At 35.9% G+C, this 17297-nt stretch overlaps 1 protein-coding gene across 3 annotated transcripts in view; it reads right to left on the reverse strand.

The window, feature by feature from the left end:
• The window catches only part of LOC110022325 (phospho-N-acetylmuramoyl-pentapeptide-transferase homolog), a 19401-nt gene extending 2218 nt beyond the window's left edge, over nucleotides 1-17183 (reverse strand). For 2 of the 3 annotated variants that reach the window (XM_020721203.1, XM_020721202.1), the window contains exons 1-6: nucleotides 16858-17183; nucleotides 16685-16762; nucleotides 9913-10139; nucleotides 8710-9157; nucleotides 8538-8602; nucleotides 7083-7276 (exon numbers count right to left, since the gene is read on the reverse strand). In XM_020721203.1, the coding sequence (XP_020576862.1) occupies nucleotides 7083-7276; nucleotides 8538-8602; nucleotides 8710-9157; nucleotides 9913-10139; nucleotides 16685-16762; nucleotides 16858-17100 (1255 nt within the window). In that variant the 5' untranslated portion in view covers nucleotides 17101-17183. Of the gene's footprint in view, nucleotides 1-7082; nucleotides 7277-8537; nucleotides 8603-8709; nucleotides 9158-9912; nucleotides 10140-16665 lie in introns of all 3 variants that reach the window. The other variant, XM_020721204.1, reaches the window with a different exon arrangement.
• Nucleotides 17184-17297: the final 114 nt, after the last annotated feature.

Genomic DNA, 17297 nt, shown 5'->3' on the forward strand with positions numbered 1-17297 from the left:
TATCAACTTGAAAAGCTATGCAGATTAGCTAGTAGATAAATCTTAGGTCAAACAAAAGGCTAAATTGTAACAAAATGAAGAATAAAGGTTACGGCAGGGTATTCGCATCACTATCATCCTGTCTCTTGTATGTTAGAAGCAAAGCATATAAGTTGGGCATTAAATAAGCAAGGATGTAAAACATAACAGTAGTTTGATCATCAGAGACATTAATATGGTAAAAGAAACATGGACATTTGCAGACACAGCACTCAATCTTTAATATAAAATAAAAATAGCACTATTACCACTTTTAAAAAGTCAAATGTACTTTTTCATGCATAGGTTTAAGGCACCCAAGTGCTATGTGTGTAAATATGAAAGTTTAGGTATGAGCACCCAAGTGCTATGTGTGTAAATATGAAAGGTTAGGTATGAGATATGTAAATAAAAAAATAATTGTGTTCTATGTATATAAATTTCCTAACAATCATTTAGAATATAGCCAAATGAGCTTTTCTTCTGTAAACATAAGATGCTATGAAAGTGAAGGCATAGATGTGCAAAAATTATCAGAGAGATATTTCTATTCGACCGGAGATATGTACCTCCTAATATTATCAATATTCTTATCACCAACTCTGATTATCATCATAATCATTAACTTTATCCCACTCTTAACGACCATCATTATCAACTCTTCCCTGTTGATTCTTGTAAAGTACTACCATGTGTTCACTCTCTATTATGCAAGTTTATTTAGTTAACTTTAGTTTACTAATATTCTTCTTAATTTTCTGCATTAATCTTATATAATGATGTTATTGGTGTATTTTTTTTTACCTTTGTATTCCATGCTCAAAACAACAAGGTTATTATATTTTTTTCAATAGAGGCAATCCTCACCTCCATCTCTATCATTCATAGTTTTGCAATACCTCCATCTTAGTATTCTTATTTTCCCTACGCCTAAGTAGGCTATAAGTGACACTTTTCTTACAAAAATCTATTATTCAAATAGATCTAATTATAGCTTTAAAAATTTATCTTCAAGTCTATATGATATTCTCTTTCTGCAAGACTTCTCAAGTAATTTCAAATTAACGACTCTGAAGGAAAATAGTTCTTTCCCACATCTTTCAATTGAAAATATATGCTACATATTTATATACACTTTAATCTATGTAGTTCAGGAATATCTCTAATAGAGGAAAGATCCTGCAATAAGATGTCTAATTAGGTTACCTAATATGGAAAATGCATTTATTAGATTTCTTATAATCAAGTTTTCTAATATACAACCATTAGATTTATTACTTTTCATAACGGTCCCCCTCAAGTTGGAGCATAAATATTTATCATGACCAGCTCGTTACAGATAGGACTGTCAACTTGGCTCGTTGTTCGCGAACAGCTCGTGTTCGGCTTGTTAAGCAGCTCGCGATCCGCTCATTGAGCCGAACACGAACAAATGTTTAACCTCGAAATATAAATGACCCGAACACGAACAAATATCTGTTCGCTCGTGTTCAGCTCAAATTGGCTTGAAAAGAACTAAAGAAATAAATGAATATAAATGTATTTACATACAAACCACCCAATTCTTATATCACATAAGAAATATATTTTTATTTTGGGCATTTACATAAATAACACCCCATTTTTTCGCCTGACCTGGCTCGAACCAACTCGATGCTTCGAAAAACATGTTATTTGTGGCAATGGTGTTATTTGTGTGTTTTCGCAGCAATAACACCAAAAAAATACAACAAATTTATTTGAATAGCACCGCCACAAAAACACGCCAATAACACGCGGGTTACCTCAAATAACATCGCAATAATACCACAAATTTACTCAGATAACACCCCCGCCAAAATACGCCAATAACACTGCGGGTTACCTCAAACTAAAACCACAAATTTACTCGGATAACACCCCCGACAAAATACGCCAATAACACTGCGGGTTACCTCAAATAACACCGAAACAATACTTGCGGAATAATACTTGAATAATATAGCAATAACGTCACAAAAACACCTCAATAACACCGCAAATTTACTCGAATAACACCGCCGCCAAAAACACGTCAATAACAATGCGGGTTACCTCAAATAACATCACAATAACACCACAATAACCCGCACTGTTATTATGGCATTATTGCGGTGTTATTCTGGCATTATTGCGGTGTTATTCGAGTGTTATTGTGGCGTTATTACGCTGTTTTTTGAGGTAACCTGCAATGTTATTGGCATATTTTGGAGGAGTTACTCGAATAAATTTGTGGTGTTAATGTGATATTATTTGAGGTAACTCGCAGTGTTATTGGCATGCTTTCGGCGGCGGTGTTATTCGAGTAAATTTGCGGTGTTATTGTCGTATTACTGCGATGTTATTGCTGCTAAAAACATGCAAATAACATTGCTGCCACAAATAACAATATTTAAGATCAATAATAAACAATATTAATATTTTTATTGTGTAAAATTTTGTATGAAATTTGCTCTTGAAAATTTTTTTAATTAATCAATGTTTTGTGGTTAAAATTAAATTTTTAATTAAAAAAACTAGATAAAAATATTATTTTATTTTTATTTAAAATAATAATTATTATAATAATTTTATATTCTAACGAGTCAATTTCGAGTCAAACAACTAATACAAGATATTCTCTTTTTTGTACTATTTATGGTTGGCTGATGACGGTGAACTAGAGTGTTATTACGAGTCCACTCATATTGAAGACTCGAAGGAATGAGAGTTTATCATGAATAAAAAGATGTAGTCATTAATGTCAAATCAGACGTGAAAATTAGCAGAATTGTCATATGGCAAAAATGTGTTGCACTACAAGTGGGTCTACAGGCTGAAAAAAGAGTCAGAAGGTAGACGAGATTTATTATGAAGGGACTTCAAATAAAGGAAGGAGTTGACTACACTGAGATTTTTTTTCTTGCAATGAAGATGATAAAAATCATAGTTGTATTTACCTTAATAGCAGGGGAAAATTTACATCTGAAGCAGATGAATTTAAAGATGATCACCGTACATGGTGACTTAGAAAAAAGATTGTACATGGCGCAACCGCAAGAATATGAAATTCTAGGAAAATAAGATATGGTCTGCAAACTGAAAAAAAAAATTATGGGCTGAAGCAGAATCCAAGACAGTGACACAAGAGATTTAACAGATTTATGTCAAGTAATGGGTACACGAAGTGTCAGACAGATTATTATTAATTCATTAAATAATTTAATAATTGCTATATTATATTTTTTGTATGTGAATAATATGTTCATTGCAAGAGCGGATATGGAGAGACTAGGAATTTGAATGAGCAATCATTAAGGGAGTTTAAGTTGAAGTATTTAGGTCCAGCCAAAAAAATGATTAACATGAAAATTAACAGGGACAGAAGTAGGTACATTGAATTTGTCTCAAGCAGAATATGGAAGGTCCTACACATGTTTAATATGAATGATGCAAAATCAGTTTGCACCCCTTTAGAAAGTGACTTTAAACTATCTAAGGAATAATCACCCAAATCCGAAGCAAAGCAAACATGGATGAGAAGAACTTCATATATTTTAGCAGTTGGAAGTTTGATGTATGTGATGATATGTGCAAAGAAAGAAATTGTACGTATAGTGGGAGTGATAAGCCAGTACATGATTTACGAGGCAGTGAAGTAGATTTTCAGATACATGAAAGGAAAAATCAACAAAACACTTTGCTTTGAAAGTACAGGGATTGATCTATAGAGATATGTAGATTTAAATCAAGCGGGAGATATTGATGGTACAAGAAGTACAAGTTATGACTTTACTTTGGGAAACACAATAGTGAATTTGATTTTCAGGTTATAGAAGATTGTTGTATTATATATTACAGAAGTAAAGTACATTGTTATCAATAAGGCTAGCAAATAATTAATTTGGCTATAGAGTTTTATGACATAATTGAGCAAGGAGTGGGAGAATAGTAAGCTTCATAGTGATAATATAAGTGATATTCATCCAGCAAAGAACATTGCATTTCATGCGGAGCACATTCAGCTAAAAATATCATTTCATTCTTTCATTCTTAGAAGATGATCAATTATCTTTTGAGAAAAACACGGCTCAGAATCTTACAAATGATTTGACTGAGGTTGTTACTGTTGAGAAATTGAAGTTATGTTTGGTTTCAGTTGGAGTTTAGAAATGTTGAGACTAGAGTTGAGCCACATTACAGTACATTACTATAAAAAAAGAACATATTTGAGAAGTGGTATTAATTGCAATCAGTCTCCAAGAGGAAAATAATTATCTTGTCGAGACTGTTTGTGGTAGCTGAAGGGATGTTCGAGCGCTCCAACACTTGGGGTGGCACCCCGATGCTTGGCAGAAGCACCCTGGAGCCAGTGGGAGCGCTGCAGTGCTCATTTTAGGCTTCTAAAACAGAGCCTTCGATAATTCGGCACCCACAAGTGGTGCCCCCGTGCCGTGTTACATTTGTTTCCAATTTTGAAAGCTGAGAGCTCGAAAATCCAGTGACAAAGGTCGGTGCCCAAGCGCCTGTAACCGAATTTTTGCAGTTAAGCATTTATATTTCGATTTTTTTGCAGGAAACAGACGATTGTTGCGACAAGACAAAGGAGCGAGTATGTGGTGTTGGATTTCTATTTTCACTAGTGCGATAGAGAAGGGAGACAAGTCCTGAAGTGTTCCAAGAATTAGAGAGGTTTGAGTGTGGCGTAATTTGTATAATTTTCCTCATTTCTTTATTGTGAATTGTTTTGTGTGGTGTGGCTCCATAGTTTTTTCCAGTTTTCAAGTTTTTCCACATTAAATCTGTGTTTTTTTGTGTCTCCTTGTTTATGTGCTTCTATTCAAAGTTTTGTTTTGTATCTCTCGATTTAGTTTCCGCATTTTAATCTCTCAAAACATACAACGCATGCATGAAAGCGCCGTGCTTCAAATATCCTTAGGAGCTTCTCCTTATAAATAAATAGAGACTAAATGTTTATACTTAACATAATATTATTAAAATTGAAAAAACACCAATCCCCAATTAGTTCTAATATTAGTCGCTGGTTCATCATATATACATTCAATAATTTTAACATGTCCATGAGGATCATGACACAAGTTTTTGCCTTAAAGAATGTCAAATTAATTCTCTGTATGTTTCAATTAAAATCAATAAAAATTATAAGAAATCTTTTACTTAATCTCTATACATTTCTATCAAATATTTGGGTATAAGAAAATACTTCTGTAGTAAATCTTCCTGGCACAAAACCAAATGTGTTCCCCATCATGAAAATAATTTTTAGACCAAATTTTTATTAATATAACTTTATTGAAGGTCTCATAAATTGGTTACTCTATAGTCAATATAATCTTGAAAATTTAATTTGTTTTTAGATATTAACCCCAAAATATTCTCCCAATAGTTTGTCATGCTCTTAAATTTTAAAATTATATTGAAAATATTTTTTAGCAAAACAAATGTAGCATCCTAATAACTCTTCAAATCTTAATAGGTATCTCATCTAGATAACTAAGCACTTAATTGCACGCATCTTATTCAAAACTAACTTAATTTTACTTTTTGGGATCAAAATATTATAAATCTTATTATATTGTTTGTAACTATTCAAAAATAATTTCTTCATTGAATCACAATCCAAAAGTTCTCAAGATAATATTTTTCATCTTCTTTAATGTCTTCATCTCTGGCCAATATCATATGATCATCACTTTTAGTGCATCTAACTTGATCAAAGTCACTTCCTATAATATATTTTTCGAATATATTCTATATATCTCATTTTCTCCATTTTAATACCAAGTCACTGTATAAATCATCAAAATTGTACATTTTATAGCTTATTATTTTGCTCACTTACACTCTTAAAAAATTTTAGCTTTCTTATATGTATAAAATATCAAGCCAATTATATAAACAAATAAAAGCTTTAGTTTTTGTTCTGCTCAATATACTCTTTACAAGATTTCAAATATTTTTATAATAATTATTGGCTTAAGTAGGATACACAACTAAGTCCCACCTTTATCACTTAGTGAGCTTGGACATCTATTAACAACGTATATTGCGAACACCCTTCCTTCCCATCTTTACCTTTATCACTAAAATTGTGATGCGAATGCCCTTGCTTCCCAATTAATTTTTTAATCCCTGCAGACTTTATTGATCTTGAAGTGGTCGCAGACAGCTCAAATGCTCCAATGCCTATTTCTCTGTGACCACCCATAAAGAGGAAAAATTCAATGTGGAATGAAAGGATGGTTACACCACGTCTATAAAATTAATTGAAAGGAATTGGTGAAACTAGTAGAAAAGAGACCTACGCGAAGGCGTTTTAAAACAGATGTAACTTCGTAAAAAAAGAATGATTGATTGCAAAGTTCCTTTACTTTTTCAACATCATTCATTTGTCATCTTTCATAAATCAAACAAAGGTAACCTTTGAACATTGTTTTCAGCATCAACATCACAAAATCATTATCATCACTAGCTTCATCCCAAGTAATTACAATAAACTATTATGTTACTCAAAAGCAGAATGCACTAATTAACATTAGCCAAAGCCAAAGTTTTAACTTTAAAGTGCCGACGATGTCTGTTATGAAAAACTATATGCAACGGCAATCATTAAGAAAAATCAAGCAGAAAGCAGGCATTATAGCAATTTGTCAACACATAGCACGCGTCAAATGCATGTCATCTCATTAGGAGCATATAGATTTATAGAGATAGATCATATAATGAAAAAACATTACTAAAGAGAATTTCTACAGAATTCAAAGGTTTGATACCAAGATAGTATCGAAATTACCTTATTAACTGCACTACAATTATTTTTTCCTTACGCCCTGACCAAATCCCAATGTATTCTCTACCGAATTACTGAAGTAATTTTTTGGAATTTAAAATTTTTTCTTCTGTAAAATAAAAACGAAACTAATTTATAAACGCAATAGTTGGATTATAAGAAATCAAATTTCTTACATGATAGATTTGTAAAAGTCTTCCATATGATAGTAGCGCCAACAACAAAAAGAGGAAGAAACAGCTGCAAATATACTAACCAGGAGAAATTGGAAGAACAGCAATTGACATCCCAACAAAGGCCAAAGCAGAAACCCCACCAACTAAGCCATCGGCTCCATCGGTTAAGCGAACGGCATTGGGCATGGCAACAAAACAAAATAGTGTCAATAGTCGATAGCACTTTCCCAGATGAACAAGCCCGTATGGTGGAGGCAGAGGAACTAAGAACTTCCTTCAGTGAGTAATGAATCAAAAACGTTCAGTAAGAAAATGCAAATGTCATGTTCAAAATAAGCATGCACATGCTCAACAAAATGATTAAACCCCAAAATAATTTACCAACTATTTGTGTAATCTCAGAATATCACATTTCTCAGATTTAATCCCTCGACTTAACAAAAATGATCCAAAATGATCCCTCGTGTAGAATTTATGATACAAAATTAATCCCATTTCAAAATTAATGCTAATTTCATCCCTGAGAAACCAATATGGATCAATTTTGTAAAGTCTAAGGACTAAATTGAAAAGATGTGATATTCTAAGGCATAGTTGGCCACCAATAAATAGACAGGGTAGTATTTTGAATTTAAACCAATATTAAAATTAGCAAAAGAGCAAAGATATCCTACAATAGATAGAAAAATATTCTACATTCTAAGCACAATAAAGCGTAGACTAAGGATTGTGCTCAAAGTTCTAAATTGCTAGGAGTGCAGAAATATCAGTCGAATAAGATGAATATGATACATCGCAACACAAATAAAATAAACTAAAATAAACCAATTGCTTCTAGTCCCAAGCCTGCACGATAATTGTTCAGAACTGATGTTAGATTGACAATCAATCTTAAAATCAATCCCAAAATTCATAAAAAATGATCCAAATTTGATTTTATGTAGATCATGGATGATCCCAAAATCTATGGATTAAGACCATGCTAGTATTGTAATAAGTGGGCAAAAAATTAATGGTTTTTGTGAGAGGACAAAAATTAGATAGGGTGTGAAGATAAAAGCGATGTACAGCATCTAATACAAAATTGGTGGAAGCTACATAAGTACACAAGGACATTACCTAAAAAACAGCTAAACTAAATTTTGATGAAATGGTGTAAGAGTTAACAAAATATAAAATTGGAATTGTATTTGCTACATAAAACTTTAGGATTAGACAAAAGCGGAATGATGAAACTATAGACCAAAGGCTTATTATTAACATGGAACAAAGCTACAAATGCCACTAAGCAAGCATTAGAGATCAAAATATGTTCCAAAAACATAACTTAATGAAAAATCTACCAAAAATAACAATCTATCATGACTAACTTGTATTTTATTGTACCATAAAGCAAGTTTGCATTGCCTATTCAATGAATTTGCACGCCGAAAAAATTTGACTATTAAGACACAAACCATTAATTGCTTAAATCAGTAACTAATAGATTGTTACCCTGAAAAAAATTTTGGTCATATGATTATGAAGAAGTATACATGCTGTATGGTGTTGGTAAATTGGCTGTATCCAGCCAAACTGAAAACCACATCCCAACTGCTACCTGCAAAAAATATTATGGTGAAAATTTGGCCGCTTTAGATGAATATAAATCTTGTCCAATGAAAATAATTAGTTAATTTCACGTGTTTGGGAAAGAGAGCTTCTTACATGCAATAATAATTTCAGCCATCCCGGTAATTTGTACTTATGCATCATGGTAAATTGGAAAATATCATCAAGCAACCCAATTGCTGCAAAACCCAGAGTCGCTGCAGCTACTCCAGTAACAAGGATAGAATTATGTCCTATTACAGCTCTCCAAGTGGTGATCCCAACTGGAAGAAAAAATAAGCCGCCAATTGTAGGTATTGACGTTTTAAGGGAACTGAGAGATCTTTCTCTCTTAATTATCTGATGTATTTTCAGGCCATCAACAATAGCAACAAACAAAAATCCAATGCATGCTGACAAAAATGCTGATATAGAAAATGGGCATGTCAAAAAAAATGGCTCCAGAGGTAGCCTAACAATCCTCCATGAGCACCAATCAACAAATAAAAGAAATAATGTCATGAAGACTATCAATCCCAAGGTAAGGATGACTCCTCTTCGAGTCCTAGCATTAAAAGAAAGAATTTGTCAAACTATAAACAAGTTTAGATCCAAAGGAAACATATTTTCATAGGGACATTTGCATACATTCCACAAAATTCTTATATATTTACATATCTAACGCCTAAACATTTATATTTACATGCATAACATTCAAATCTTTAATATCACATAAAAAGTATCACTATTATTACATTTTTAAAAGTGAAATACACCTTTCCATGCATAGGTTTATAAGATTAAAATATTATAAATGTAAATATCAAACTTTAGGTTTTAGATATGTAAATACATATATGTATGCAAATTTCCCATTTTCATATACATATAAAGTGCCATCTCATTCTAAATATTAAAAGTGTTTGTGAATCACCAGTATGACCATACCACACCATGCTAAAATAAACACACAAAGACATGAACAGGCAAGGAAAAGAGAATGAGATCAAGCATATGCATAACAACAGATAGATGATGACCAATTTTGTAAATAGCAAGTAGATGGTTGAAGAATTTCTGTTTCATTAATCAGACATCTATAAAATCATACATAACACAAATTCCTATGTATTTGCGTATCTAACACCAAAACTTTGTTTTACTGCCATTTTAACTTCTAAAAAGTGAAAGGCACACCTTTTCATCCATAGGTAAGGTGGTGTGTATATAAATATTGAAGTTTAGGTGTTAAATACGTAAATACATAGGAATTGAGTAGTATGTACCTACATCTTCTTTATCTAAATTCAGAGTGCTCACCTATTCTTTCTATAGCCTTTTTGAATGGTTGCCAACCGGTGGGCGGACAAGGTCAGTGCAGCATTGGGAGTTTCAAAGCGTTCCCTGCTCGATGGCAATTCAGTTTCAGCAAAAGGAGTAAGGAAGGCATCAATATCGCTGTCCTCTCCTTCACTAGAAGAAATTATATAACCACTCCCTCCATAACCCCCCTGATCCTCAAGTGAAAAGGAGATATCCCCAATATCCTATGTAGCAATAGAAGAATGCATCAACATTTATCCACAAGAAACCCTTTTCTCATTACAGAAAAAAGATAAAAGCAAAATTAACTATTCTATAGGGGTTGAAATTAAGAGTGAAAATTAGAGAAAATGAAAGCGAACTCTTTTTTTTAATATCAACAATTTAATATAAGTAGAATATATAACGGAGAAGAGAGCAATTATTTCAAAGTGAAAGTGGAGGGCATACATTTCAAATTAATTACAATACTTATTCGTTTTTGTGAATCAAAAGTGTGTCAACACTAATCCCGAGGAGATCTAACGGTCAAGAGAAAAGAGTAAGGCGAATGAAAGCCCATAGACAGAAAACCGTGAGGTTCACATGTCCAACCAAGCGAAGTTGTCCGAGTCAAAGCCAACAAAACCAAAGCCGACCAAATCACAAGAAAGACCAAAAACAACCGGAGGATACAAGAATGAGTCATTCAGACAAAAAAGAGACTAAAGGGCATCCAAAGCCATTATCACATGAGAGCCAATCCCAGGAAGATTCAATTCCTTAGCATCTTCAACCATCTCAAAAACGCCCCAGAAGCTCCTCATCATGGGTCAAGACTAACAACTAGGTCGCATCAAACTGGTCGGCTCGTATCAACCAAAGATCAGCCGATCGAGCGGATCCTAACCGATCGAGTTGAGTCTTACTGACCCAAAGCCAATTGAGCTTAGCCGACCGACCTAGAGAGCAATTGAAAGATCAGGTCATACATGTAAAATATCAAGAATATATTGTACATCATCACATCGTATTATCTTTCCTATAAATAGGGAGATCATTTTATGAATAGAACATTCTTGACACGACGTATTACTATTTATCCTCTCTCCGACTCTCTCTCCTTACCGTCTATTCTTTGGGAGTAATTCACGGATAAATCATAATTCAACATCCCAAAAGATGTTGTGAGTGTGAAACGTGACACAAACAAGAAGAAGAGAAACCCACAATAGAGGAACCAACAACATGGAGGGCACCAAAAATTTTGTGAACCAGCAATTCCAAGAGTTGAAGGATCAAATTCTAGATGACTTCCAAGATGCATTAGCTCGAGAAAGAGAGTGGCACCCCGAGAGGAAAGGTCGGCAACCAATGGCAGAAGAGTCCCTCCAAACTTGGAGGAAAATCAACTCCCAATACTTCGATAGTGTCGGGTCTACACCGATAGATCGCATCGGGTCGCGCGTATTGAGGAGCCCCGTAAGCCCGGGGATTCGTTCCCCTGACAAATCTCTAAGGTCGAGTCTTCAAAAAGACGCCAGGTCCCACTAGATCGGGCGTACCAAAGCGTAATGCCAGCCAAAAAGCCGAGCCACCGGGACGATTCAAGATTCTGGATTCATGATCCTACAAAAGACAATCATTTCTAGCTGATCAAATCGCTTCAATTTTTTTTACTCATTTAAATATATGACAAATTTTTCTAGTCATGTGTGTGATCTCAAGTCTGACCGACACTCAGGAAACTCAAAAAGTTAATGCAAGTGATCAATAAAATTCAACTGATATCTTGGGAACTCAAACAGGCCCATTGTAAATGTTTCCATCCGAGCTACAAAACTATGACAAATTTTTCTAGTAATGTGTGTGATCTCAGGTCTGACCGACACTCAGGAAACTCAAAAAGTTCATGCAAGTGATCGATAAAATTCAACTGATATCTTGGGAACTCAAATAGGCCCATTGTAAATGTTTCCATCCGAGCTACAAAAATGACAGTAATAAGTAACGACCAATCTGTAAATATTATCTAAATAAGTAACAACGATGACAATTGTCTGATTGGTCAATCATGCAAGAACAGGCCCACAATGCTCAAGCATTAATAAAACTCATATCTCCAACCCTGAAGCGGGTCAAGCTCTGGCGATGATTCATTACCCATTAGCGACAGGATCCGACGTGAGTATCGTATGAATCACCCCAGCAGCAAGCCTCGACAGTTATCCCTGCGAAGGTTGCGACAATATCATATTAATATGTCTAGAATAAGATGTGATCGTCCAATGTGACAACCTAACTGAGAGACAAAGGCATGTGGGAGCTATAAGACTTGACTCGGACGATAGCATATCAGAGAAGTCCTAAAATCTCAATAATCATACTCATCCATTCGGATTCAGCAAAATTTTCTAATCAATTAGCCTTTCAACCTCACGAAATGAATCAAAGTGGATTCCCTTCCCCAATTAATTTCCTCCATTATAACAATTGCTAGGCACAGGTATTTGAAATAAAAAGAACAAACTTAAATGTATGACAAGCACATAAAGATAAATGCTTTCATTTTATCATAAGTCGAGTCAGGATTACAGGAAACGGCCACAAAATAAAAAACACATATAACTACAATTCGCCGTAAAAAAGGTCGAGACAGTTTTTCTTATGTCATCTAGAGAAATGCAGTCGGTCCAGAGAAGTCTGTCCAAGACAAATCTCCAACCATAAATGAACAACTCGTCGTCATGGTGTTTCGACCACTGTTGTACCTGGAGTTGACCAACCTTCAATTCATCCAGTTCTCGGCGCATTTCGAGAAATGTACTCGAGCCAGCCTCCACTTTGTCTTCCAAAGCGGCAATTTTGTTCTTTAGCTTCATGACATCATCCTCCAAATATGTGATCAGGTCTTGCATCAAAGTCATTTCAACTTTACTTCGCGTCGAAGCATCATCAGACTCCAATCTTTTGGCAATAGAATAGAAGTCCTCTTTATTTCTCGCAAGCTCCTTGTGAGTGGTGACCAATTCTGACAGCAAATCTGTCACACCCTCTGAGAGCATCGTTGTGGGCAAGAGAAGGTCCTGTCGATGATTGACAACCTTCGGCGAATTAGTATTGGGTAAGCCGATAGAGACTTGTCTCTCTACCAATGCCTCCCCCTCACGATGGCTCGACTCCACCGTGTTGGTTGTCCTCTCGGTCTTTTGATGTTGCGCACCCAAGGGACTTGAAACCGATAGAGACTCTTAGTGAGTGTTGTAAATGTTTTTATAGCAATGAGGATTAGTTTGTCAGTAGAAGTCCTTTGAAAAATAATAGATGAATCATATTTGTAATAAAATATTTCCACACTTTCCAAGTCCTCTCCAGCAATGACCACTATTGGTTTGGGTCAAACAGCCACCACAGCCTCAGGAGGAGCAGTCAAATGGCCAGTAGCTTCAAAACAACAGGTCGTGTGGGCTTTCTTCTTGGCCACCTGGGTAGCAACCACTGCCACCCTCTCGGCTTTCTATGCAATAGAAACTTCCCAGTCCTCCTCGATCATTCAACTGAAGGTGTCTAGTTGGAGCATCGAGTTAATAGTTGTTGGGTTGAGGTATTGATGAACCGAGAGTTGACAGTCGTTGATGTCCCTGACCTCTACCAACACTCTGTCTGACACATTCTTCTTTGAATTTACCAGAGCACTGCCAGACGGGACAGTCTGGATATACTGCCCGCCCCTTAGGGCAAGAGCGCAAGCATAAATGGAGTTTGCAGTCCTTCACCTTGTTTTTCAACCCCAGCAGCTGGAACTTGCCGACATAGACCAACTGAGCGAGCCGTCCGGGCCAACCCAAAATAAGAACAAATAGTTGGTGAGCTCGATTGATCATATGATCCTCAACCGCCGACAAAACATGACAAAGGTCATAATGCTGCTATGGAGTTGGGTAGTATATGAACAGGAATGACACTATAGTGAATGAAGATAACCAGTAACTCCTGACAAAAAAGCAGTCAGAGGCCGAAGCGGAACTGACCTTTGTAGAATAGTAGGTCGGAGCCATATAAGGAAGTGACTTGGTCGTTCTCCCCAAGGACCCATAGCTTGATGGAGGGATGGAAGACACGGGTCTCTAGCAGTCGATCCACATCCCACGAAGTCATCGATGATAAGTCATTTGAGACGCACAACACGAAGGCCTTTGGAGAATACTTTAGAGTCATCGAACAAAGTGTATAAAAAGAGTCGAGAGAAAGATGAGAAGTGAGGAAAAAAAAGACAGAGTAAAGTGTAACGTCATTGACCCCACACCCTTTATATATACTTTATATATGGGGAAATGAAAGAATATGAACTATCACGCGGCTAAAAAAAGGAATTCTATAGTAATTTCAAAAAATATGTTGACAAAAGAAACACACCAACAAAAAAAAGACGAAAAAATACATTTTATTTCAAAAATAGACATTACAGATTACAAGAAGCGCTCGAAAACTAGCTCGGGAGAAAATATTTTACCAAGGAATCGGTCACCATTTCAGTCAAGACATACCCAAGTCGAAGCAGACTCTTATATAAAATTTCTTCCCCAAACTTAAACTGATTTGTATGATCCTTCTCAGCTTGAGCCTGAAATATGAGGGATTTTCCGGACTTCTGATAGTTCCTGACAAAGATTAGTCATCTCTTACTCCACATTCTCTGCTTTGTTCATACAGGGAAGCAGCTCGCGTATCTCCTTGCCTCGCTTCCAGTTGACCAAGCAAAGGAGTTCTCGATCTCATCCAGCTGGTGATATGATGTACATTCGGTGCCCGTTAATTGCTTCTCAGTGAATCGTGATGATCCACGATACATTCGGTGCCCGTTAATTGCTTCTCAGTGAATCTCGAGAGAATTGTCTGGGAGATCAACCCCACCATCCTCGCTTGAGAGTTGGTCGCCCTTGCTGCCTGTTTTGTTGTCGCAGTATCTCGATTGGATTTTCGCCAACACCAGTCAAGGTGGACCCTCGCTCGGATCTCTCAAAGTCGAGTCGTCTGCACCAAGAGACAGGCTAAAAGAAAAAACTTTAAGAAAATTAAAATCTAACACGAAAGACTAAAACTCCTCGTACGAAGGCGTCGATCCAACTTAGGCGTTGTAATTGGCGCAGCACTCTCACCGTGTGGCGATAGAGCATCGGTAACTTCTTATCTGACCCATTCTATCAACGGATTTTGTGTCACATCAGAAGGTTGAGCTGAGAGATCAATGGTCAAGGAGGTCGCAAGAACGTTCCTCTGCTTAGTGTCAATGAATGAATCAGATGACCCCATTTGATCTGTTAGTGCAACTTGTTTTCTCTTCTTATGACGACTTTCTTCTTCCTATCACCTTCCGAGAGGTACAGCTACTTCGGTCTCCCAAAGGCAACACAAAGTGGATCTCTGTTGGAAATATCACCCTGAGGATTAGACACCTTCTCGATTATAATGCTCAGAAAACCAACCGATTCAAATGAGAGAGGTGTGTGGAGCAAATAAGAATATGAAGAGTCTTGTCATGCTTTATTTATAAGAATCAAAGACGAGAAAATCAAAGGTGTTCAATTATTAAATTATTGATCAGTAATAAATATGATCTATGTTTTGTATTAGATTCTCTGATTTTTATCACACCGTCACTTTCAATAAGTAAAAAAATCGAGAAAATAAAATATATACATCAAAAGTGAGTCAGTGCTAATTTTAGAGAGATCTAACACTCTAGAAGAGAAGAAAAAGACGAAGAAGGGCTCATCGACAAAAGATCGTGAGATCCACATGTCTGACTGAGCGAAGTTGTCAGAATCAAAGCCAGCAAAGCTAGAGCCGACCAAATCACGAGGCAAATAAAAGACAATAGGAAGATACAAGAGCAAGTCATTCAGACAAAAACAATGCAAAAAGATATACAAGTCAATTATTACAGGAGAGTAGATCCCAATAAGATATGATTCCTTAGCATCTTCAATTATCCCAATAACGCCCAGAGGCTTTTCATAAAGATCAGCCCACCCAACAGATCTCGGCTGGGGGTGTAAACGAGTCGAGCTCAAGCCACCCCTAACTCGAGCTTGAGCTTGATTAATTTTAAATCTAAGAGTTTAAGTCGGCTTGTTTATTATTAAAGAGTTAAGTTTAAGAAAATGTTATGATAAAATGACAAATAGAATGAGCAATTATGAGAGAAATAATAAAAAATCATTTGATATAAAATACAAAATATTTTTTATAAAATATTTTTAATACTTTAAAGATGAAGTCTTCAAATTTAACATATTTTGAGTATATTTATATTAATATTTTTTTTAAAACGAGATGGCCCACGAGCTAACAAGTTGAGTCAAGGCTAGCTTGATCCATTTATCGAGCCAAGCTCGAGTGCGCTCACAAGCTGGCTTAACTCATATCTCAAATCTAGGCCGACTGAACGAATCCCAGCAGATCGAGTTGTGCCTTACTGACTCGAAGCTAATTGAGCTTAGCCACCCGTCCTAGATAGTAGTCGAAGAATTAGCTCGTATAAGTAAAAACCAAAAATATCATATACAAACCCCTCAAAACAGTGGCAAAAACAGTAACATCATTATATTGCATCATCTTTCATGTAAATAGATTTCAAGTTTTTTTTTTTTCTTTCAACATCAAATCAAAGACGGAACTTTTATTTCTTACATAAATTTAAACCTTTAATTAAAAAAAAATAAACATCTGTATACTAAATTCTCTATTATTATCTGTCTGCCTGAATACCTTGAGCTTGAAAAAATACCTCTTCAACAGCCGCCGCAACAGGAAGCAAAGAACTTCGCGGATCGCGTCTCCGCAAGCTAATTTCCGGACCAATGTGCTGCGAACGAGAATCAGAAACAGTTCCATCATCACGATCAAACCAAACCATTCACTGCTAATAGATAGATTAAGGCTTTTTGATTCGCTTCAGACCTTGTTAAAGGAACCAGGTCCAAGAGACAGGGAATGGCGAACCGATGCTCTCCTGGAAACGTGGGGTTGAGAACTGGCTCTCAGGGATTGGATCAACCCTGGGCGAAGGTGGAGAGTTGCGGTAGTCATGAAACCAATGGTGAGTCTGTTGATTCGAAGGACGGAGGAGGTCAGGACAGACCGGATGGGAGATTGTTTGCACTCTTTCGATGCTTCGGCAGGAAGACGGAGATATCGCAGCATTTGAAGATCCTTCTAGGGCTCTACGTAATCACGAAAGGGTTCGGAGAGTCGGATACCCAACAAGTCAATTTGACATCACTAATTCTAATCATATTTCTCTTTTAAGGGTTGTTTTTAAGTAGGTATTGAATCAGACCCAAAGAAATATAGCTTAAGTAGGGCTGGTCGAAAGGGCTTGTTGTTCGCGAACAGCTCGT

The sequence above is a fragment of the Phalaenopsis equestris genome, unplaced genomic scaffold (genome assembly GCF_001263595.1).
Source record: "Phalaenopsis equestris unplaced genomic scaffold, ASM126359v1 Scaffold000180, whole genome shotgun sequence".
NCBI lineage: Eukaryota > Viridiplantae > Streptophyta > Magnoliopsida > Asparagales > Orchidaceae > Phalaenopsis > Phalaenopsis equestris.